The sequence below is a fragment of the Oncorhynchus nerka genome, linkage group LG9a (assembly GCF_034236695.1).
Source record: "Oncorhynchus nerka isolate Pitt River linkage group LG9a, Oner_Uvic_2.0, whole genome shotgun sequence".
NCBI classification, from domain to species: Eukaryota; Metazoa; Chordata; class Actinopteri; order Salmoniformes; family Salmonidae; genus Oncorhynchus; species Oncorhynchus nerka.
In genome coordinates this window covers 22,424,612-22,448,444 of record NC_088404.1, presented here as the reverse complement: position 1 = coordinate 22,448,444, position 23,833 = coordinate 22,424,612, and the positions used below count along the sequence as shown (strand labels likewise).

The 23,833-nt window shown below is 44.2% G+C and overlaps 2 protein-coding genes across 5 annotated transcripts in view; one reads left to right on the top strand and one right to left on the bottom strand.

The window, feature by feature from the left end:
- Window positions 1-1,220: 1,220 nt before the first annotated feature.
- bida (BH3 interacting domain death agonist) lies at window positions 1,221-12,512 on the top strand. 3 transcript variants are annotated; one of them, XM_029667642.2, is made up of 4 exons: window positions 1,221-1,321; window positions 1,762-2,027; window positions 4,466-4,599; window positions 11,867-12,512. In XM_029667642.2, the coding sequence occupies exons 1-4, from the start codon at window positions 1,317-1,319 to the stop codon at window positions 12,068-12,070; spliced, it is 609 nt and encodes a 202-aa protein (XP_029523502.1). In that variant the 5' UTR covers window positions 1,221-1,316; the 3' UTR covers window positions 12,071-12,512. The 3 variants fall into 3 exon arrangements, with proteins under 3 accessions (XP_029523502.1, XP_029523503.1, XP_029523501.1); XM_029667643.2 differs by having other exon boundaries at window positions 1,258-1,475; XM_029667641.2 differs by having other exon boundaries at window positions 1,259-1,381.
- Window positions 12,497-23,833, bottom strand: part of bcl2l13 (BCL2 like 13) — a 45,681-nt gene continuing 34,344 nt past the window's right edge. For both annotated transcript variants that reach the window (XM_029667628.2, XM_029667629.2), the window contains exon 7: window positions 12,497-16,438. In XM_029667628.2, coding sequence (XP_029523488.1) covers window positions 15,491-16,438 — 948 coding nt within the window. In that variant the 3' untranslated portion in view covers window positions 12,497-15,490. The remainder of the gene's footprint in view (window positions 16,439-23,833) is intronic.

Genomic DNA, 23,833 nt, shown 5'->3' with positions numbered 1-23,833 from the left:
GGAGTTTATCTATTGGTACAGAACTGTGTTAAAATCTGTTCTTCCACCAGTTATATTATTTCAAGGGGTAGCCACTTGCATGTTTATTACTCATATGCATGTTAATTTCTCTGACCGTAAACCACCATAGAGTTAACAATTTATGTGATTAGACCTAAACCAACACCCTTGTTTGGGGTCAATATTTTACATTTGACCTAAAATGTCGTTCAACATTAAATGCAAGGATAAAGCAGTCACTCATCACACTTAACCATATTTGCAATTGTTTTTTTGTTTTTTTGCGTCATTTTACAATTGAGACCAATGTTTTGCTCAGTAAAAGGTTTGGTCCCGAATCCTAGCATGACTTTACTTCCTTATCTTGCAGTCACAGCACTGGGTTGAAGGGGAAAACCCCACAAGTATATCACGTGTGCGTATGGAAGATTCAAAACAATTTGGGTTACATCATCCTTCCATTAAAATCGAGTTTTTGTTAATTGGTCAGCGCAGGTCATGAAATGGGAGAAGTATTGTATGCTACTGTAAATCCTTGTTTTTGGACCAGCTATTTCGTGTGGTTAGGGCATGTCACTTTTTATTACAGCATGCAAACTCGCGTATTTTTCTTGTTGAAAGAAACCTGGTATTATTGATCTGAGGATAGCCTGTATGTATGCAATTTGGTTTAGGATTTAGAAAACGTTGTCAGCAGGGCTAGAATGGTTTACAATCACGTTTTGCCCTATTTAATAAGTAGCCCATTTCAATGGAGTGTTCAAAAATTAGCTTCGCAATTAGTTTGGATCTTCCGAGAAATGGCACACACTATAGTAGTTACAATGACGGAGTTCGGTTAATCCCGCCTGGACGCCCGTGTAGGCGTGTTTTGCATCGAAACTGAGGGTATTCGATTTGGAACCGGTTAGCCTCCCGGGGTATATCAGTTGCCCCGTTTAAAGCCCACGGTGGCGTCGGCATAAAACAAAAGTGACTTAATTAAGCACGTGTAATTAGTAGGATTCGGTGTTTTCCAATGCAAAAGTGATAACACTTTATCTGCCTTCCCAATTAAAATATAAAATAAAACATATATTTGATAGAAAATAGATGTTCCTAGGTAATGCACCACGCTTTGACAAATGACCAAGCGGCGCAGATAGTGTTATATTTGAGAAAGAGCGCCTCCCTCACCGCTTTTGATCTCATGTCACGGGCCATGGGCGGTACTCCACGACCCAGCGTAATCGAATCAGCCCAATGTAGCCACATATGTAGTAAAACCAGTCCGCCGCGGGAGGAAATGTCCCAAACCCCCCAATTTTCCCAAACTGATGGGGTGCGTGTGTGTTGTCTGGAAAGCAAGGCGAACAGCTCTGACTCGGCGGTGTCAATCAGCGTGTGTTGTTAGCTATTTCAAGTTGTAATAAGCAAGCTGAACTTTACCAGCCAATATATTTAGTGTTTTTTGACGGTGATTGAACAGAGAAAATGTTAGTATTGAGTGTATTGCTATTTGCTAGCATCAACACGGGCAAACGTTACGCTAAATAGCTAGCCAACGTTAGCTAGCTAGACTTGTTTTGTTCGCACAAAATTGAATCGAATGTAGCGCGCTTCTACAGGTTAACTACTTAGCTGCTTACTGTGTCCTCTTGGTAACGTTCAGCTAGCTAGTAAATACTTTGGTGAAAATGCATTCGTAGGAAACTAACTTTAGAGCTAGTTTATATCTGATGAAATTGCAATTGATAGATTATGTTATGCTTTTCCCTGTAGAAGAACAGCGATGGACTGTGGGGATGTTCAGTGCACTCCCCTGGTCTTTCTGACTTTCCTTCAACAGCAGAGCTGCAGCAGTGCGGAGCTCCGCATAGAGCTGGACTCATTGGCCCGGGAGCTGAAGCTAACCCAGGACATAAACGGCAATGGTCTGGGTCTTAACATCCACCAGGAGGGCGAGCTTCAGACAGATGGACACTTCTGCAGCAGCAGTAGTATCTTACTAGAGGGGCTTGAGCCTCAGGCTGCGCTGGCATGGCCCGGTGAGTTGGTTTGTTTTCGTTTTTCTTTTATAGTATGATTGAAATTCCATCAGTCACATTCACTTAGTTTTGACAAGTCAAGACCTTAGTTTTGACATTTCTATCAAAAAATAGTTAGTCACATATATTTGATCTTCATATGTATGTGAAGTAAATTTTAAAGCTGCGATATGTAACTGTCAGGCGGCTAGACCAAATTCACATAGAACAGTCTGCTATAGAGCTGTTATTCTCATTGAAAGCAAGTCTTAGAAGCGGTAAATCTGTTTTAGGTGTGCTATTTCTATGCTTCCCATTGTCAAGTTTCGTTTTTGCTACTTTTACTTTTGTTTTTGTACTTTTGTAACAGCTGAAAATACTATTTTTGGTTATGGGTAAGATCTCACAGCAGTTTAGATGGTACAATGATTCTCTATGCCATTTGAGTGATTTCTGCATAGTACATTGTAAAGTAAAAAAAAAAATGGAAAGCTCCACCTGTATAAACCAATTTGAACTTGGTGCTTTTAGGTTCTATCTTTAATCACAAGCCTGAACAAATACACATGTATTTGCCATCTCTCTCTGTGTATGGTCTAGGGCAGGCTAGTCAAGCCAGCAATAATGCCACTCAAGCAAAAAACTGTCAGTAATCTTAAAGTAAATGATGTTATCACATCATTGTTCAGTGACCGTAATTCAGCTGATGATCATAATACATTTCTTAATGTATTTAATAGTGTTATTCTATTTTACTAAGATATAACACTATCATTTATGTATTCAAATAGCTATAGTTTTCTTAACTCAACATGTCTAATTCAGAAGTCTCAGAACCTCAAAACCAGATTGACATTTCAGAACCATAAGGTTCTATCTACAATTGCATCCCCTAAAAAAACAGATTTACAAATGTCTCAGGATTTTGATAGTCTGCACTTTAGGTACCTTTTTAAAGTAAGGACCTTAATGGGTTATGAACGAGGAATTCTCTACAAAACAGTTCTGAGATGTGGGATTTGAAATCTTTGATGCTCAATATCTCAGAACTATGCTATGTGCAGATTGAACCTTAATCCCAAGGTCACAAAATGTCTTTCTGAATGAATGACACTACTGGTGACAGGTTTCAAATGCACCTTGGTAAATTAGTTACCTTAACATGACTCAGGGAATAAATGTATGAGCTTGATTGACCAATACAAGTTTGATTCTATATTGTTTTGTGCTTAAATCCAGATTAAACCAGCAGAATATAGGTAACTGGAAGGTCATGAGTTGTTGGTCTGTGTGCTTTGCAAACATGGTAGCAGAATTAATCCCTAGCTGGGTGCCTTACACTAATTTCAGACATGATGTAAGACAATGTTTTTTTGACCCCCTTTCAAACAGACCCTTATTGATCACGTATTTGCTGGTATACCCCTTTTATACATTCAGTGCGTAACTGGCAAATTGGGAGGTTTGGCGGGTGTTGTTAAACGATGGGGTCTGTTTGCATTACAAATTAGGGAGGTGTTAAAGGCCCAATGCCGCTGTTTTTATATACATATCAAAACATTTATGGGTAGCAATTAAGTACCTTACTATAATACATTAGCAGAGAGCTTTGGAACTCTTTTTGTTATTGGTCTATTAACCAATTTACCACATGGTGATGTCACCATGGAAAGCCAAAACTTCCGCCCATGCAAACCTGCTGATTATAAGGTCCTGTGTAGATTGTACTTTCAACCAGCAACTATCAGGAAATAACGCTGATACATTTCTTTCACAATTTTATAGCTTTAGTTTAATCAGCTGTTGTACAATATGATACAAAACACGGGGAAACCTAATTTTGATTGCACTGGACCTTTAAAAAGTGGTATGTTAATGAGTTTACCTACAAAAAAAGCAGAGAACCATTCACACAGACCTAATACCTGTATTTGGTTACAGGGCCTGTGAAAATGCAGGTATCATGTGGGTTTTATTTTACCATGGGGCAATTTCATGGTAAAATAATGATTCTGAGACTATGCCAAAAAGAAAATGATTACAAAGTTCAACAAACCATACAACTCTATGCACAAGGATGACTTGTATGGTTTGTTTAACTTTGCAATCATTGGTTTTTGTTTGGCATACATTTTAAAGTGAAACATCTGAGTTCCAGCATTCTGTTACTGTGGAATTGCCCCATGGTTTTTACCCCCTACCCCTTTCAGATATGGAAAAAAGCCTGCATGGTAAAATAGTGGGATTATTGTCTGTATATGAAAAGGATATTAGAAAAGGGGCAGTATATGTACTGCTGTACATCTTAGCTTTATTGTACTATGTGACAGGGATCTGGCACATCTGGGTTGAACTGTTGTGTAAGTGATTGAAAATGATACTGTGTTGACATCAAATTGTGGATACTTTAGCTGTCCATATTCAATATGATTTTGACTAACATGCTCTTTGCCCTCCAGATAACCCTGCCGATGAAGAAGCCCTGAGAGGTGTCGCTACAGGGCTGATTGAAATAGCTGATCAGCTTGAGCGTAGTGTGATGGCCCAGGCTGCTGAGAATCTGACCAAGAAACTGCAGAAGTATTCCATTGGGGTATGTTTCTGGAATCCTTGTTACTTGGATTGCTCAGAATTTTACTGAACAAAAATATAAGGGCAACATGTAAAGTGTTGGTTCCATGTTTCATGAGCTGAAATAAAAATCCTAGATTTTTTCCATGTGCACAAAAGGCTTATTTCTCTCACATTTTGTGCACAAATTTGATTACATTTTTGTTAGTGAGCATTTCTCCTTTTCCAAGATAATCCATCCACCTAACAGGTGTGGCATATCAAGAAGCTGGCAAATCCCCCTGGATAGATGACAAATAAAAAAATGATATGGTTGAGGGATGAGGCAAGTAAGTCTGACAACACAGCAGACTGGCAAACATACAGTAAATTTAGAAATCACTAAACCGAAAGAAGATACTATACTATGTAACAGTTAAATTATATATAAAATGATAGTTCTGGAGAACTTTAAATTAAATCCTAGGCAAGAAAGCTAACTCGGTTCCATCCTTCATTGATGTTCCAAGATGGCGTAGCAGTCGGACGTGTGTTTTGTCTTGTCCCGTCCTGTATAGTGTAAATATAGTTTTTTTCCTCGTTTTTTTTCTGTATATATTTCGTACATATTTTAATCTCACTTTCCTACTACAGGCTGAATATACTCTCCTGCAACCCGCATCACCCAATGTGGTACGGATCTGCTTTTTCTATACTTTAGAATCGGAACCCTCATCAGAAGCTAGCCAGCTAACTAGCTACTAGCTAGTAGCTAGCCACTGCTAGCGGTCTTCAACGCTAACTAGGACACCAGCGCGACATCTACCCAAAGCATATCAGACTGCTTTTTCTCTACCACACCTCCGGATTCCTACCGCAAGCTCTGAACCTTTACACCGGATCATCGCAACTAGCTAGCTGCAATCCGAGTGGCTACTCCTGGCTAACGTCTCTGTCCCAGAGCAAGCACCAGGTAGCCTGGAGCTAGCCTCGAGCTAAGCCCATCTCCCGACTAGCCGAAGAGGTCCAACAATACCTATTTTGCCAATTGGCCTGGACCCTCTACTGCCGACTCGGAGCCCCGCCGATCCATCACGACTGGTCCGCCGACATAATCGTCCGAGGGGGTTTCAACAGGCTTTTCCGCTGCGACATCGCCAAAGATCCATCTGCTGGCCAAGGCCCGCGAGCTTTCTGAATAGCTGTATCTCCAGCTCACCGCATGAAGAGGAATAAACAGACTCACCCCATCGCGACGTCCCCCAAAGGTTAAGTCTCTAGCCCTCGCTATCTCCCTGCTTGCTAATTCGGCCTGCTAACGGCTAGCTTGTCAAGCTCCGGTCCGCTAACTGCTACCTTGTCTAGCTCGGGCCTACGACCTGTTAGCTTGTTAGCACAGGCCTGCTAACCGTCTGAACCACCGCGTCCCAATCACTCTCTGACCCCATTTACTTTCTCTCTTTTTGATTTTTAATTTGTTTATACCTTCCGGAAACCTGCCTCACCCAATGTGATACGGAATCGCTGTTACTTTTACTCTTATTTTTATTTTTATGACACACTCAAGAACCTCCAGACGCTAACCAGCTAACTAGCTACAAGCTATTTAGTCATTGTTAGTTTTTTTAAAACCTGGATAACACTCGCCAGCCCAGCCTCCCTGCCCATCCACCGCTGCCCCCTGGACACTGATCTCTTGGCTACATAGCTGACGCACACTGGACTGTCCATTAATCACGGTACTCCTTTCTGCTTGTTTGTCTTACCTGTCGGCCCCGTTGCCTAGTCAACGCCATTTTACCTGCTGTTTGTTGTGCTAGCGGATTAGCCTCGCCTACTGTTTTTAGCTAGCTTTCCAAATTCAACACCTGTGATTACTGTATGCCTCGCTGTATGTCTCTCTCAGATGTCAATATGCCTTGTATACTGTTGTTCAGGTTAGTTATCATTGTTTTAGTTCACAATGGAGCCCCTAGATCCACTCTGCATGCCCCTGTTACCTCCTTTGTCCCACCTCCCACACATGCGGTGACCTCACCCATTACAACCAGCATGTCCAGAGATACAACCTCTCTCATCATCACCCAGTGCCTGGGCCTACCTCCGCTGTACCCGCACCCCACCATACCCCTGTCTGCGCATTATGCCCTGAATATATTCTACCATGCCCAGAAACCTGCTCCTCTTATCCTCTGCCCCCAACGCTCTAGGCGACCAGTTTTGATAGCCTTTAGCCGCACCCTCATACTACTCCTTCTCTGTTCTGCGGGTGATGTGGAGGTAAACCCAGGCCCTGCATGTCCCCAGGTACCCTCATTTGTTGACTTCTGTGATCGAAAAAGCCTTGGTTTTATGCATGTCAACATCAGAAGCCTCCTCCCCAAGTTTGTTTTACTCACTGCTTTAGCATACTCTGCTAACCCTGATGTCCTTGCCGTGTCTGAATCCTGGCTCAGGAAGGCCACCAAAAATTCAGAGATTTCCATACCCAACTATAACATCTTCCGTCAAGATAGAACTGCCAAAGGGGGCGGAGTTGCAGTCTACTGCAGAGATAGCCTGCAAAGTAATGTCATACTTTCCAGGTCCATACCCAAACAGTTCGAACTACTAATTTTGAAAATTACCCTCTCCAGAAATAAGTCTCTCACTGTTGCCGCCTGCTACCGACCACCCTCAGCTCCCAGCTGTGCCCTGGACACCAATTGTGAATTGATCGCCCCCCCATCTAGCTTCAGAGTTTGTTCTGTTAGGTGACCTAAACTGGGATATGCTTAACACCCCGGCAGTCCTACAATGTAAGCTAGATGCCCTCAATCTCACTCAAATCATCAAGGAACCCACCAGGTACAACCCTAACTCTGTAAACAAGGGCACCCTCATAGACGTCATCCTGACCAACTGGCCCTCCAAATACACCTCCGCTGTCTTCAACCAGGATCTCAGCGATCACTGCCTCATTGCCTGTATCCGCCACGGAGCCGCAGTCAAACGACCACCCCTCATCACTGTCAAACGCTCCTAAAACACTTCTGTGAGCAGGCCTTTCTAATCGACCTGGCCCGGGTATCCTGGAAGGACATTGACCTCATCCCGTCAGTTGAGGATGCCTGGTCATTCTTTAAAAGTAACTTCCTCACCATTTTAGATAAGCATGCTCCGTTCAAAAAATGCAGAACCAAGAACAGATACAGCCCTTGGTTCACTCCAGACCTGACTGCCCTCGACCAGCACAAAAACATCCTGTGGCGGACTGCAATAGCATCGAATAGCCCCGTGATATGCAACTGTTCACGGAAGTCAGGAACCAATACACGCAGTCAGTCAGGAAAGCTAAGGCCAGCTTCTTCAGGCAGAAGTTTGCATCCTGTAGCTCCAACTCCAAAAAGTTCTGGGACACTGTGAAGTCCATGGAGAACAAGAGCACCTCCTCCCAGCTGCCCACTGCACTGAGGCTAGGTAACACGGTCTCCACCGATAAATCCACGATTATCGAAAGCTTCAATAAGCACTTCTCAACGGCTGGCCATGCCTTCCGCCTGGCTACTCCAACCTCGGCCAACAGCTCCGCCCCCCCGCAGCTCCTCGCCCAAGCCTCTCCAGGTTCTCCTTTACCCAAATCCAGATAGCAGATGTTCTGAAAGAGCTGCAAAACCTAGACCCGTACAAATCAGCTGGGCTTGACAATCTGGACCCTCTATTTCTGAAACTATCTGCCGCCATTGTCGCAACCCCTATTACCAGCCTGTTCAACCTCTCTTTCATATCGTCTGAGATCCCCAAGGATTGAAAGCTGCCGCAGTCATCCCCCTCTTCAAAGGGGGAGACACCCTGGACCCAAACTGCTATAGACCTATATCCATCCTGCCCTGCCTATCTAAGGTCTTGAAAGCCAAGTCAACAAACAGGTCACTGATCATCTCGAATCCCACCGTACCTTCTCCGCTGTGCAATCTGGTTTCCGAGCCGGTCACGGGTGCACCTCAGCCACGCTCAAGGTACTAAACGATATCATAACCGCCATCGATAAAAGACAGTACTGTGCAGCCGTCTTCATCGACCTCGCCAAGGCTTTCGACTCTGTCAATCACCATATTCTTATCGGCAGACTCAATAGCCTCGGTTTCTCGGATGACTGCCTTGCCTGGTTCACCAATTACTTTGCAGACAGAGTTCAGTGTGTCAAATCGGAGGGCATGCTGTCCGGTCCTCTGGCAGTCTCTATGGGGGTGCCACAGGGTTCAATTCTCGGGCCGACTCTTTTCTCTGTATATATCAATGATGTTGCTCTTGCTGCGGGCGATTCCCTGATCCACCTCTACGCAGACGACACCATTCTATATACTTTCGGCCCGTCATTGGACACTGTGCTATCTAACCTCCAAACGAGCTTCAATGCCATACAGCACTCCTTCCGTGGCCTCCAACTGCTCTTAAACGCGAGTAAAACCAAATGCATGCTTTTCAACCGATCGCTGCCTGCACCCGCATGCCCGACTAGCATCACCACCCTGGATGGTTCCGACCTTGAATATGTGGACATCTATAAGTACCTAGGTGTCTGGCTAGACTGCAAACTCTCCTTCCAGACTCACATCAAACATCTCCAATCGAAAATCAAATCAAGAGTCGGCTTTCTATTCCGCAACAAAGCCTCCTTCACCCACGCCGCCAAGCTTACCCTAGTAAAACTGACTATCCTACCGATCCTCGACTTCGGCGATGTCATCTACAAAATGGCTTCCAACACTCTACTCAGCAAACTGGATGCAGTCTATCACAGTGCCATCCGTTTTTGTCACCAAAGCACCTTATACCACCCACCACTGCGACTTGTATGCTCTAGTCGGCTGGCCCTCGCTACATATTCGTCGCCAGACCCACTGGCTCCAGGTCATCTACAAGTCCATGCTAGGTAAAGCTCCGCCTTATCTCAGTTCACTGGTCACGATGGCAACACCCATCCGTAGCACGCGCTCCAGCAGGTGTATCTCACTGATCATCCCTAAAGCCAACACCTCATTTGGCCGCCTTTCGTTCCAGTACTCTGCTGCCTGTGACTGGAACGAACTGCAAAAATCGCTGAAGCTGGAGACTCACATCTCCCTCACTAGCTTTAAGCACCAGCTGTCAGAGCAGTTTACAGATCACTGCAGCTGTACATAGTCCATCTGTAAATAGCCCATTTATCTACCTACCTCATTCCCGTACTGGTATTTATTTATTTTGCTCCTTTGCACCCCAGTATCTCTACCTGCACATTCATCTTCTGACGATCTACCATTCCAGTGTTTAATTGCTATATTGTCATTACTTCGCCACCATGGCCTATTTATTTCCTTAACTTACCTCATTTGCACTCACTGTATATAGACTTTTTGTTTTCTTTTGTTCTACTGTATTATTGACTGTGTTTTGTTTATTCCATGTGTAACTCTGTGTTGTGTCGAATTGCTACTCTTTATCTTGGCCAGGTCGCAGTTGCACATGAGAACTTGTTCTCAACTAGCCTACCTGGTTAAATAAAGTTGAAATAAATAAAAAATTTAAAATCCATTATTAAAGAATATGGCACCACAACAAACCTGCCAAGAGAGGGCCGCCCACCAAAACTCACAGACCAGGCACAGAGGGCATTAATCAGAGAGGCAACGAAGAGACCGAAGATAACCCTAAAGGAGCTCCAAAGCTCCACAGTGGAGATTGGAGTATCTGGTACATAGGACCACTTTAAGCCATACACTCCACAGAGCTGGGCTTTACGGAAGAGTGGCCAGAAAAGCCATTGCTTGAAGAAAAAAATAAGCAAACATGTTTGGTGTTCACCAAAAGGCATGTGGGAGACTCCCCAAACATATGGAAGAAGATACTCTGGTTAGATGAGCCTAAAATGTATATTTTTGGACATCAAGGCAAATGCTATGTCTGGCACAAACCCAACACCTCTCATCACCCCAAGAACACCATCATGATGTGGGGATGTTTTTCATCGGCGGAGACTGGGAAACTGGTCAGAACTGAAGGAATGATGGATGGTGCTAAATACAGGGAAATTCTTGAGGGAAACCTGTTTAAGTCTTCCAGAGATTTGAGACTGGGACGGAGGTTCATCTTCCAGCAGGACAATGACCTTAAGCATACTGCTAAAGCAACACTTGAGTGGTTTAAGGGGAAACGTTTAAATGTCTTGGAATGGCCTAGTCAAAGCCCAGACCTCAATCCAATTGAGAATCTGTGGTATGACTTAAAGATTGCTGTACACCAGCGGAACCAATCCAACTTGAAGGTGCCGGAGCAGTTTCGCTTTGAAGAATGGACAAAAATCCCAGTGGCTAGATGTGCCAAGCTTCTATTGACATACCCCAAGATACTTGCAGCTGTAATTGCTGCAAAAGGTGGCTCAACAAAGTACTGACTTTGGGGGGGTGAATAGTTATGCACGTTCAAGGTTTTTTTGTCTTGTTTGTCTAACAAAAAAATATTTTGCATCTTCAAAGTGGTACGCATTTTGTGTAAATCAAATGATACAACCCCCCCCCCCCCCCAAAAAAAATATACATTTTAATTCCAGGTTGTAAAGCAACAAAATAGGAAAAATGCCAAGGGGAATACTTTTACAAGCCACTGTAAACCGCATCATTACACAGGTACACCACCCCTTCTGCTGGGAACAAGAAAAGGCCTCTAAAATGTGCAGTTTGTCACACAACACAATGCCACAGATGTCTCATATTATAAGAGAGTGTGCAATTGGTATGCTGACTGCAGGAACGTCCACTAGAGCTGTTGCCAGAGAACTTAATGTTAATTTACCTACAATAACCTACCTCCGTCATTTTTAGAGAATTTGGCAGTACATCCAACCATCTCAGACCACGTGTAACCATGCCAGCGCAGGATCTCAACATCCGGCTTCTTCTTGGGATCGTCTGAGACCAGCCACCTGGGCAGCTGATGAAACTGGAGTATTTCTGTCTGCAATAAAGCCCTTTTTGTGAGGGAATAACACATTGGCTGGGCCCGGCTCCCCAGTGGGTGGCTGCTCCCCTGCCTGGTCATGTGAAATCCAATTCATTTCAATTGACCGATTTCCTTATGAACTGTAACTCAGTAAAACCATTCATTTTTGCATGTTGCATTTAGATTTTTGTTCAGTGTAGATATATAATGTTTGTGTCTAGGAATGTATGTCCAAATCATGGTGTTGCTGCTGTGAATTGAAACCACCGGGGTTATAAAATATAATCTAGTAACGGGTATAAATTCAATCCATAAGTATGTCTCACGAGTCTGTCTGTGTGTTTCCCCAGCTATGGAAGCACCACCTAGCCCTGGAAGTGGAGTGGGTGAAGAAGCAGGGCCTGGGCCCCGTGCTGGACTATCTACCCCAGGAGAAGGTGATAATGGCTCTCACTCTGACCCTGGTGAAGGGGGTGTGTGAGCACGCCCCCCTACTGCTCCGTAATCTGTTCAGCACAGCAGTTCAGTTCATAAACCCGGCCGTGGCCAGGTGACTTCAAAACAGACTCCAAACTCTACGGACTCCCCACTCAGGACGTACACTGAGCGGGCCATTTAGTTTAGTTCAGGGGCACATTCATTTTCTTAACAAGCTGCTCCGTAAATGTATAACTTTCGATCATTTTTGTGAAAAGATCGTGTTTGCCGCTGGATTTGGAAACTTCAGTGCTTTATTTGACCAGTTCTGATACTGAAAGGGATGGAGAAGTGTCATGCATCGTCTGCTGTTCTCACTTCCACATTGTGCTTGAAAATGATTTCTGTAACAAGTTCTCCCCCAACAGTTTTGTAACAATACATGGCTTCCTCAAAGGGGATGAATCCCCTTTTGTTTCAAAGTCCATGTTAGTGTTTGAAAAATGCCTTCGTTTGTTGTATGCATAGAGATCCATTTAAAAAGAAACTTAAGAGTAATAAAATGATTTAAGGGAGGAACATTTTATTAACTTGTTCATGTGTCCAAAACCACAACAATGCAGTTTACATGATGTATTCTGGTCTCAAACTGCACATATAGGGAACTTGGTGAAGTGCCAAGATGGGGATTTGACATCCATACTGTACTTTCCAGACAATTTGCATACCTATTATCTAACTGACGTACATTTGCATTCGATGGAACAAAACCATTTATGGTCATTTGTCTCCCACACAACTACCCCAAACCACACATGGTTGTATTTACACTTGGCTAAACAGAAGTGAGTTGTGTGCATCTTTAGTTTTGACATTGACCAAGTTAGCTGTGGGAATCCACTGACCAATGAACACAAAGCTGGAACCACTACTACTTTAACTTGGATCAAGTGTTCGCATTTCATGCTCCAGACCTGAGTGCCCAGTAAAAAAAAAAGTGTTATTTTTTGTACTCTTGACACCTGAGGCCTACAGTGTAGATTTTATTTTTAGATTCACATTGTACCCAATTAACAGGAAGATATGTTTCCCTTAGTGGGAATGTTGCATATGTTGATTGTCTGTGGCCGGGCTGGCATGTGTCATTCCTACTCTTAAAGTTGTGAACAGACCTCCACTCTGACTTGAGAAAATGGAGGGAGCTGAACCCTTCAAGAAAAGGTTAGGTAGCAGTGGGAAGAAGCCAGCACATACATCTGTTAAGCTTTGTAAGTCTCTGTACAAGGTAGGCACGCTATGGGGTTACAGCGGAACGGCAAGGCAGTGCTGGGTGGGCAGTTTGGGCCAGCCGAGGGGACAAACGATACCTGGCAAAACAGGGGTCTGACAGGGTAGCTGAAGAAAGGCAGTCCCTGTGAAGTTAGACTGGGGGAGTTGGGAATGAGAGCATAAATTGATTCAAGATTAAACTAATTTCTACTTTTGATTTTATAGTCTCACAACATCAGATGAAAGATGACTAGTTGATTTCAAGTTTTATATTTAAATCTTGTATCTGTGTTGAACAAATGAATATGAAATTCTGTCTTGGTGCAGTCATTCCGAACCCTCCATTCCCTGTCACAGAACATGGTACATTATTGACCATGGTGCCATCATGGTTGAGCTGGCTTTAATTTCACTCACGCAAACACAATAGTTAACACAAGGTTGATAGTGCCCATTGACAGTTCTATACCAGATAATCTAAATGCCTATTTTCAAGGAGATAGTTGGTAATCAAACGCAACAGTTTATGCCACTGGCTGTGAACTGCGGTAGTCTTTATCTTTTTTTACATTCAAAATCAATTTAATTGCAGTCATACTACTGCAATATGATCACAAATCGTAACTATGAGACACAGGAGTCTGTTTACTAAATGACTGAAATTAGTTAGTGAAAAATGAATTAAGTTATGGCATCCTATTCACATCTTAAAGTGGAATCCCTCAATTTCCAAAAACTTAACAAAATAACACTTAGGTGATGTAAGTGACTGGAAAGATGTAGATAAACATACACCATGTGGACACCCCTTCAAATTAGTGGATTTGGGCACATCCGTTGCAATGCTAAACATCGGCTGGAGTGGTGTAAAGCTCGCCGCCATTGGACACGAGCGATGAATCACGGTTCATCATCTGGCAGTCCCTACAGACAAATCTGGGTTTGGTTGATGGCAGGAGAACACTACCTACCCCAATGCATAGTGCCAACTGTAAAGTTAGGTGGAAGAGGAATAATGATCTGGGGCTGTATTTCATGGTTCGGGCTAGGCCCCTTAGTTCCAGTGAAGGGAAATCTTAATGCTACAGCATACAATGACATTCTAGAAGATTGTGTTTCCAACTTTGTGGCAACAGTTTCAGGAAGGCCCTTTCCTGTCTCAGCATGACAATGCCCCCGTGCACAAAGCAAGGTCCAAACAGAAATGGTTTGTCGAGATCAGTGTGGAAAAACTTGACTGGCTTGCACAGAGCCCTGAACTCAATCCCATCGAACACCTTTGGGATGTATTGGAACGCTGACTGCGAGCCAGGCCTAATCGCCTAACAGCAGTGTCTGACCTCACAAATGCTCTTGTGACTGAATGGAAGCATATCCTTGCAGCAATGTTCCAACATCTAGTGGAAAGCCTTCCCAGAAGAGTAGAGGCTGTTATGGCAGCAAAGAGGGGACCAACTCCATATTAATGCCCTTGAGTTTGGAATGAGATGTTCGACAAGCATACTTGTCCACATACGTGTATCTACTTTCCATTTAAGTGCGATATTATTAATCCCTATCAAGTGCGATATTATTAATCCCTATCAAGTGCGATATTATTAATCCCTATCAAGTGCCTATCAAGTGCTTTTATAGATACACAGTAGTGTCTCCAGTATAGTGAATTCTAAAAACAAATCAAAAGTCTAATCATGATTAGTTAATTGCCATAAAAAACAAACATGCTCATCTAATCCTTGAAGACAGGTTTGCTTTTCAGAGGACATAATGTAATCAGAACTTACATTTTTGTATGTGAAAATATTGGAATAGCTTCCCTTGCAATAGAACAGGGAATTCTGACTTCTGCGCTACACCCACTAGGCTCTGAGGACAAAGAGGTACCCCGAGCTCCAGCCGAGAGAGTAACATACAAACAGGGTGTGTCTGTGACATGCATCCGCATGGCATCGAACAACCAAGCACCCAGAAAACATAGAAACCGCTAGAAAATTATACAAATGTCCTTTCCAGTTTGAGACATGATGGGTTGGAGGCAGCAACTGAAGAAAAACATATCAAATTGCCAGATGAGCAGAGAGGAGAATGGGGGAAAACAAAAATGGAGAGAAGGAAAATAAGTAATTGTTCACATGGTGTGTCCACCTGGTAGTGGCAGGCCCAGCAGCCCAGATTAGCAGCAGGGACAAGGGAGGAGGTGAGGTCTGCAACCCGGTTCAGGAGTACTGCTAGCAGCAGGGACCAGGGAGTAAGTGAGGTCTGCAACCCGGTTCAGGAGCACTGCTAGGCTACTTCTTCCGGTGGGTCATGATTCCCCAGGTCACCACAGCAGCTAGGGCCACCAGAGCAGCTCCACCATACAGCAGCACTGGGATCTCTGACTTGGGTTCTGGTTCCGTCTGCACCGGGGGCTCCTCGGCTGGGGCCACAGGAGCTGGGAGTGCCTCCAGGAGGGGCGCTGCAGCCGGCTCCAGCACAGTCTCTGACTGAGATTCAGGCTGGGGCTCCTCTGGCTCTGGCGGTGCTGCGACTGGCTCTGGAACAGGCTCTGGTTCTAGAACTGGCTTTGCTGATGCGGGAGTAGAGGGTGCCTTGGCGGGGGATGGTGGTGCTGCCTCCACAACAGGGGCAGGCTCAAGCTCAATCATAGGGTCTGGAGCAGAGGGCTCGGGCTCTGACACGGGGACAGACGAATGCAGCTCTGACAGAACCGCCGACAGGGGAGCAGGCGTCTCTATGATGACCGGCTCCTCCAGATATACCACCACCGGCTCTGGGGCTGCTGGGACAGGAAGCGGGGTGTCATCCCTAAACTCCGCCCTCAGCTCAGCCAGCTCGCTCTCCGTCCCTAGCACACTCAGCATGCTCTCCTGCAACTCAGCCCCGCCCTCACCCTCCTCTGCGTCCTCTCGCTCCACGTGCACAATGTCAGAGTTGGAGGAGTTGTTCTCACTGCGCTCCTCAGCCAGGGTGCCCTCGTTGCTGTCCAGACTCTTGACATCTTCGGGGTGGTCCATCATGCTCACCTGTGCCCAGGAATCGTTGCCTGCCAGAGACACGGGTAAGCTCTCTGTCTGCCAGCTGCCCGGCCCACTGCTGTCTCCGGTGCCCAGCAGCGACGCGGGGGGACTGAGCTGGCCAGGAAGCTGTTCTCCAGACAGGATGTAGATGTCGTTGCTGTCCTCGGCTATGATCACGCCCTGCTCCTCCTCTTCCTCCAGGCTAAACACTGTACCCTAAAGAGAGGAGAGAGGTCAGTGTGGAACCAAACAATTACAAGTTAGTGCTTTATTAAAAGTGAAAATGACTAATGGGTTATAATAAGCATATTACATTTCAATTAGTAAAACACTTATGCCAGTGGCACTACATAGCCCACTATTTAAAAAATAAAGTGTCAATCAAAATTCTACAATTTGTTGTAAATTTCCAAGCAACATTACAAAAATGTGTGACGCACATCTGAGAAACATCCGTCACCACCTGAAACCCCAACATCAGCTCATCGGAGGCTACAGTACAGTTCTCTTGAAACTACAGAAGTAGCCAAACTGCATTATCGTAATTACCAAAGACCTGCTGTGTTGGACTTCCTGCTGATCATTCTCAGGAAGACACAGAGGATATCACAACACTTCTTGTATATTTCTGTAGTTTCTTGTCAACTGCTTTGTGAAGAGGTAGAGTGTTACCCTCCCCTTGATGAATACAACTCCCATAAATAAAATACACACCCATGACAAGTTACATACACCACTGACAAAGGACCATAGCCCATGGGAGTGATCGACTAGTGTAAAACCTCAAGAGCAGCTGCATCTATTTTTCACTGTGGCATAAATCATTCTGACAGTGGTGAAACAGACTTCTAAAAAGGTCTCAGAGAGGGGCAGGTCCATAGCTGTTCTTGGGTGACTGACTATAGGGCAATGGGAACAAGCTTGAAGACAATCAAACCAAGCTTGTGTGTAGATATATATATATATATATATTTTAAAAATAAACCCTTGGACCGCTGATGCTATGTATGGTTCAGTTAGTACTCCCTTTAAATAAATAACCAGTCAAAAGTTTAGACACACCTACTCATGCCAGGGTTTTTCTTTATTTTTCCTATTTTCTACATTGTAGAATAAAAGTGAAGACATCAAAACTATTAAGTAACACATATGGAATCATGTAGCAAGCAAAAGTGTTAAACAAATCAAAATATATTTTATATTTGAGATTCTTCAAAGTAGCCACCCTTTGCCTTGACAGCTTTGCACACGCTTTGCATTCTCTCAACCAACTTCATGAGGTAGTCACCTGGAGTGCATTTCAATTAACAGTAGTGCCTTGTTAAACGTTTGTTTGTGGAATTTCTTTCCTCAATGAGTTTGAGCTAAATCAGATGTGTTGTGACAAGGTAGGGTGAGGGGTATACAGAAGATGGTCTTTTACCAAATAAGGCTAAGTCCATATTATGGCAAGAACAGCTCAAATAAACAAGGAGAAATGACAGTCCATTATTCCTTTAAGACACAGAGGTCAGTCAATCCGGAACATGTCAAGAAATTTGAATGTTTCTTCAAGTGCAGTCATAAAAACCCATCAAGCACTATGAAACTGGCTCTCATTGAAGACTGCCACAGGAAAGGAAGACCCAGAGTTACCTCTGCTGCAGAGGATAAGGTATTTAACAGACACGTCAACATCAACTGTTCAGAGGAGACTGTGTGAATCAGGCCTTCATGATTGAATTGCAGCAAAGAAACCACTACTAAAGTACACCAATAAGCAGAAGAGACTTGCTTGGGCCAACAACATGAACATTAGACCGGTGGAAATATGTTCTTTGGTCTGATGAGCATTCTGCAGCGATACACCATCACATCTGGTTTGCGCTTAGTGGGACTATCATTTGTTTTCAACAGGACAATAACGCAACACACCTCCAGGCTGTGTAAGGGCTATTTGACCAAGAAGGAGAGTGATGGAGTGGAGTGCTGCATCAGATTTTTATTTATTTATTTTATTTCACCTTTATTTAACCAGGTAAGCAAGTTGAGAACAAGTTCTCATTTACAATTGCGACCTGGCCAAGATAAAGCAAAGCAGTTCGACACATACAACGACACAGAGTTACACATGGAGTAAAACAAACATACAGTCAATAATACAGTAAAAAAACAAGTCTATATACAATGTGAGCAAATTAGGTGAGAAGGGAGGTAAAGGCAAAAAAGGCCATGGTGGCAAAGTAAATACAATATAGCAAGTAAAACACTGGAATGGTAGTTTTGCAATGGAAGAATGTGCAAAGTAGAAATAAAAATAATGGGGTGCAAAGGAGCAAAATAAATAAATAAATTAAATACAGTTGGGAAAGAGGTAGTTGTTTGGGCTAAATTATAGGTGGGCTATGTACAGGTGCAGTAATCTGTAAGATGCTCTGACAGTTGGTGCTTAAAGCTAGTGAGGGAAATAAGTGTTTCCAGTTTCAGAGATTTTTGTAGTTCGTTCCAGTCATTGGCAGCAGAGAACTGGAAGGAGAGGCGGCCAAAGAAAGAATTGGTTTTGGGGGTGACTAGAGAGATATACCTGCTGGAGCGCGTGCTACAGGTGGGAGATGCTATGGTGACCAGCGAGCTGAGATAAGGGGGGACTTTACCTAGCAGGGTCTTGTAGATGACATGGAGCCAGTGGGTTTGGCGACGAGTATGAAGCGAGGGCCAGCCAACGAGAGCGTACAGGTCGCAATGGTGGGTAGTATATGGGGCTTTGGTGACAAAACGGATTGCACTGTGATAGACTGCATCCAATTTGTTGAGTAGGGTATTGGAGGCTATTTTGTAAATGACATCGCCGAAGTCGAGGATTGGTAGGATGGTCAATTTTACAAGGGTATGTTTGGCAGCATGAGTGAAGGATGCTTTGTTGCGAAATAGGAAGCCAATTCTAGATTTAACTTTGGATTGGAGATGTTTGATATGGGTCTGGAAGGAGAGTTTACAGTCTAACCAGACACCTAAGTATTTGTAGTTGTCCACGTATTCTAAGTCAGAGCTGTCCAGAGTAGTGATGTTGGACAGGCGGGTAGGTGCAGGTAGCGATCGGTTGAAGAGCATGCATTTAGTTTTACTTGTATTTAAGAGCAATTGGAGGCCACGGAAGGAGAGTTGTATGGCATTGAAGCTTGCCTGGAGGGTTGTTAACACAGTGTCCAAAGAAGGGCCAGAAATATACAGAATGGTGTCGTCTGCGTAGAGGTGGATCAGAGACTCACCAGCAGCAAGAGCGACCTCATTGATGTATACAGAGAAGAGAGTCGGTCCAAGAATTGAACCCTGTGGCACCCCCATAGAGACTGCCAGAGGTCCGGACAGCAGACCCTCCGATTTGACACACTGAACTCTATCAGAGAAGTAGTTGGTGAACCAGGCGAGACAATCATTTGAGAAACCAAGGCTGTCGAGTCTGCCGATGAGGATGTGGTGGTTGACAGAGTCGAAAGCCTTGGCCAGATCAATGAATACGGTTGCACAGTAATGTTTCTTATCGATGGCGGTTAAGATATCGTTTAGGACCTTGAGCGTGGCTGAGGTGCACCCATGACCAGCTCTGAAACCAGATTGCATAGCAGAGAAGGTATGGTGAGATTCGAAATGGTCGGTAATCTGTTTGTTGACTTGGCTTTCGAAGACCTTAGAAAGGCAGGGTAGGATAGATATAGGTCTGTAGCAGTTTGGGTCAAGAGTGTCCCCCCCTTTGAAGAGGGGGATGACCGCAGCTGCTTTCCAATCTTTGGGAATCTCAGATGACACGAAAGAGAGGTTGAACAGGCTAGTAATAGGGGTGGCAACAATTTCGGCAGATAATTTTAGAAAGAAATGGTCCAGATTGTCTAGCCCGGCTGATTTGTAGGGGTCCAGATTTTTCAGCTCTTTCAGAACTTCAGCTGAATGGATTTGGGAGAAGGAGAAATGGGGAAGGCTTGGGCGAGTTGCTGTTGGGGGTGCAGTGCTGTTGACCGGGGTAGGAGTTGCCAGGTGGAAAGCATGGCCAGCCGTAGAAAAATGCTTATTGAAATTCTCAATTATGGTGGATTTATCAGTGTTTCCTATCTTCAGTGCAGTGGGCAGCTGGGAGGAGGTGTTCTTATTCTCCATGGACTTTACAGTGTCCCAGAACTTTTTTGAGTTAGTGTTGCAGGAAGCAAATTTCTGCTTGAAAAAGCTAGCCTTGGCTTTTCTAACTGCCTGTGTATAACGGTTTCTAGCTTCCCTGAACAGCTGCATATCACAGGGGCTGTTCGATGCTAATGCAGAACGCCATAGGATGTTTTTGTGTTGGTTAAGGGCAGTCAGGTCTGGGGAGAACCAAGGGCTATATCTGTTCCTGGTTCTAATTTTCTTGAATGGGGCATGATTATTTAAGATTGTTAGGAAGGCATTTTTAAAAAATATCCAGGCATCCTCTACTGACGGGATGAGATCAATATCCTTCCAGGATACCCCGGCCAGGTCGATTAGAATGGCCTGCTCGCTGAAGTGTTTCAGGGAGCGTTTTACAGTGATGAGTGGAGGTCGTTTGACCGCTGACCCATTACGGATGCAGGCAATGAGGCAGTGATCGCTGAGATCTTGGTTGAAGACAGCAGAGGTGTATTTAGAGGGGAAGTTGGTTAGGATGATATCTATGAGGGTGCCCGTGTTTAAGGCTTTGGGGGGGTACCTGGTAGGTTCATTGATAATTTGTGTGAGATTGAGGGCATCAAGTTTAGATTGTAGGATGGCTGGGGTGTTAAGCATGTTCCAGTTTAGGTCGCCTAGCAGCACGAGCTCTGAAGATAGATGGGGGCAATCAGTTCACATATGGTGTCCAGAGCACAGCTGGGGGCAGAGGGTGGTCTATAGCAGGCGGCAACGGTGAGAGACTTGTTTTTAGAGAGGTGGATTTTTAAAAGTAGAAGTTCAAATTGTTTGGGTACAGACCTGGATAGTAGGACAGAACTCTGCAGGCTATATTTGCAGTAGATTGCAACACCGCCCCCTTTGGCAGTTCTATCTTGTCTGAAAATGTTGTAGTTTGGAATTAAAATTTCTGAATTTTTGGTGGTCTTCCTAAACCAGGATTCAGACACAGCTAGAACATCCGGGTTGGCAGAGTGTGCTAAAGCAGTGAAAAGAACAAACTTAGGGAGGAGGCTTCTAATGTTAACATGCATGAAACCAAGGCTATTACGGTTACAGAAGTCATCAAAAGAGAGCGCCTGGGGAATAGGAGTGGAGCTAGGCACTGCAGGGCCTGGATTCACCTCTACATCGCCAGAGGAACATAGGAGGAGAAGAAAAAGGGTACGGCTAAAAGCAATAAGAATTGGTCGTCTAGAACGTCTGGAACAGAGAGTAAAAGGAGGTTTCTGGGGGCGATAAAATAGCATCAAGGTATAATGTACAGACAAAGGTATGGTAGGATGTGAATACAGTGGAGGTAAACCTAGGTATTGAGTGATGAAGAGAGAGATATTGTCTCTAGAAACATCATTGAAACCAGGAGATGTCATTGCATGTGTGGGTGGTGGAACTAATAAGTTGGATAAGGTATAGTGAGCAGGACTAGAGGCTCTACAGTGAAATAAGCCAATAAACACTAACCAGAACAGCAATGGACAAGACATATTGACATTAAGGAGAGGCATCCTTAGTCGAGTGATCAAAAGGGTCCAGGGAGTGGAGAGGTTGGTTTGGGGGTCACGGCGATTTAGACAGCTAGCCAGGACATCGGTAGCAAGCTAGCATAGGATGGAGGTCTGTTGTTAGCCACCTCTTGCGTTCCGTCAGTAGATTAGTGGGGTTCCGTGTGGTAGAGGGGATTAGTCCAAATCACACAACAAAAAAATAAAAACAATAGATATAGTTATAGAGGCCCAAGAAGAAACATAATAATAATAAAAATAAATAAATTGTCCGATTGTCTATTCTGAGAGCAGCCGGTAAGACGGCTAACGGTTAGCAGGCCGCAGATGGGCGTTCAGGTAACGTCGCGACGGAGGAGCCAGCCGGATCTCCTTCGGGTAGATAACGTCGGCAGTCCAGTTGTGAAGGCCCGGTGGGGCTCCGCGTAGGCAGTAAAACGGATCCGGATAGGTGACTGCAGCCCAGGAGTGATTGACGGAGCTCAGGAGTGATTGACGGAGCTGGCTAGCTCCGGAGTAATTGATGTTTGCTCCGGAATCGACGAAAGCAGATAGACACACTGATAGCAGCCAGCTAGCTGTGAGATCCGGGAGTGAATGTCCAGAGAGCAGTTGAAATCCAGGGACATGGAGAGAAAAATCGGTCCGGTATGTTCCGTTCCGAGCCGCGCTGCGCCGTACAAAACTGGCGATAGATTTTCGAGTTAAAGGATAGCTGATGACCACAAACCGTGGTTAGCTGAATACTAACGAGTTGCCAGTAAAGAAGCTAACTAGCTTCTGATTAGCTCCTGGCTAGCTCCTGGCTAGCTCCTGGCTAGCTTCTGGCTAGCTTCTTGGAGTTTCTGGCTAGCTTCTGGCTAGCTTCTTGGAGGATTGCAGATTTGAGGTAAATAATACGTATTTATACATATCAATTGGTGAGGCGGGTTGCAGGAGAGTGTATTGAAGATGAGTTGATGGAAAATAAAAATAAAATGTATGTGAAAAAAGTTATATATATACACACGACACGACAAGACGAGGACAAAAGACGTCTGAACTGCTATGCCATCTCGGGCACCATGACCTGGCCTCCACAATCACCTGACCTCAACCCAATTGAGATGGTTTGGGATGAGTTTGACAGCAGAGTGAAGGAAAAGCAGCCAACAAGTGCTCAGCATGTGGGAACTCCTTCAAGACTGTTGAAAAAGCATTCCAGGTGAAGCTGGTTGAGAGAATGCCAAGTGTGCAAAGCTGTCAAAGGATGGCTACTTTGAAGAATCTCAAATATAAAATATTTTGATCTGTTTAACACTTTTTTGGTTACTACATTATTCAATAAGTGTTATTTCATAGTTTTGATGTCTTCACTGTTATTCTACAATAAAATAGAATATAGTAAAAAATAAAGAAAAATCCTGGAATGAGTAGGTGTCCCCAAACTTTGACAACTACTGTATATATTTTTATGTTCAGTTCACATATCATTTATAAGTATGCATTAAGGTGACTGTAATAGAATATACCTTCTAAAAACTCATGTTGATGTTAAATTTCTATAGCTTCTGAAATATATTTTACAATGCAGGAGTACCAAAATGGCTGTGCGGTCACTTCAATACAGCACCCCCTGTCAGTCATCCAAGGTTTATACACATCATTGATGTGACAAGTATGTGTTTGTATGCACAACAACTCTAACTGCAATGCTCTATTTTCCGGCTACCCGGATAAAGCACTAAATAAACTTCAGTTAGTGCTGAATACGGCTGCTAGAATCCTGACTAGAACCAAAAAATTTGATCATATTACTCCAGTGCTAGCCTCTCTACACTGGCTTCCTGTCAAAGCAAGGGCTGATTTCAAGGTTTTACTGCTAACCTACAAAGCATTACATGGGCTTGCTCCTACCTATCTCTCTGATTTGGTCCTGCCGTACATACCTACACGTACGCTACGGTCACAA

Excerpts from the sequence above, each read along its gene's own strand:
- bida (XM_029667641.2), top strand. The coding sequence starts at position 1,317 with ATGGGGTGCGTGTGTGTTGTCTGGAAAGCAAGGCGAACAGCTCTGACT. Across the intron at positions 1,382-1,761 it reads ACTCGGCGGTGTCAATCAGC|AAGAACAGCGATGGACTGTG; the intron begins GTGTGTTGTTAG and ends TTTTCCCTGTAG. Across the intron at positions 4,600-11,866 it reads TGCAGAAGTATTCCATTGGG|CTATGGAAGCACCACCTAGC; the intron begins GTATGTTTCTGG and ends GTGTTTCCCCAG.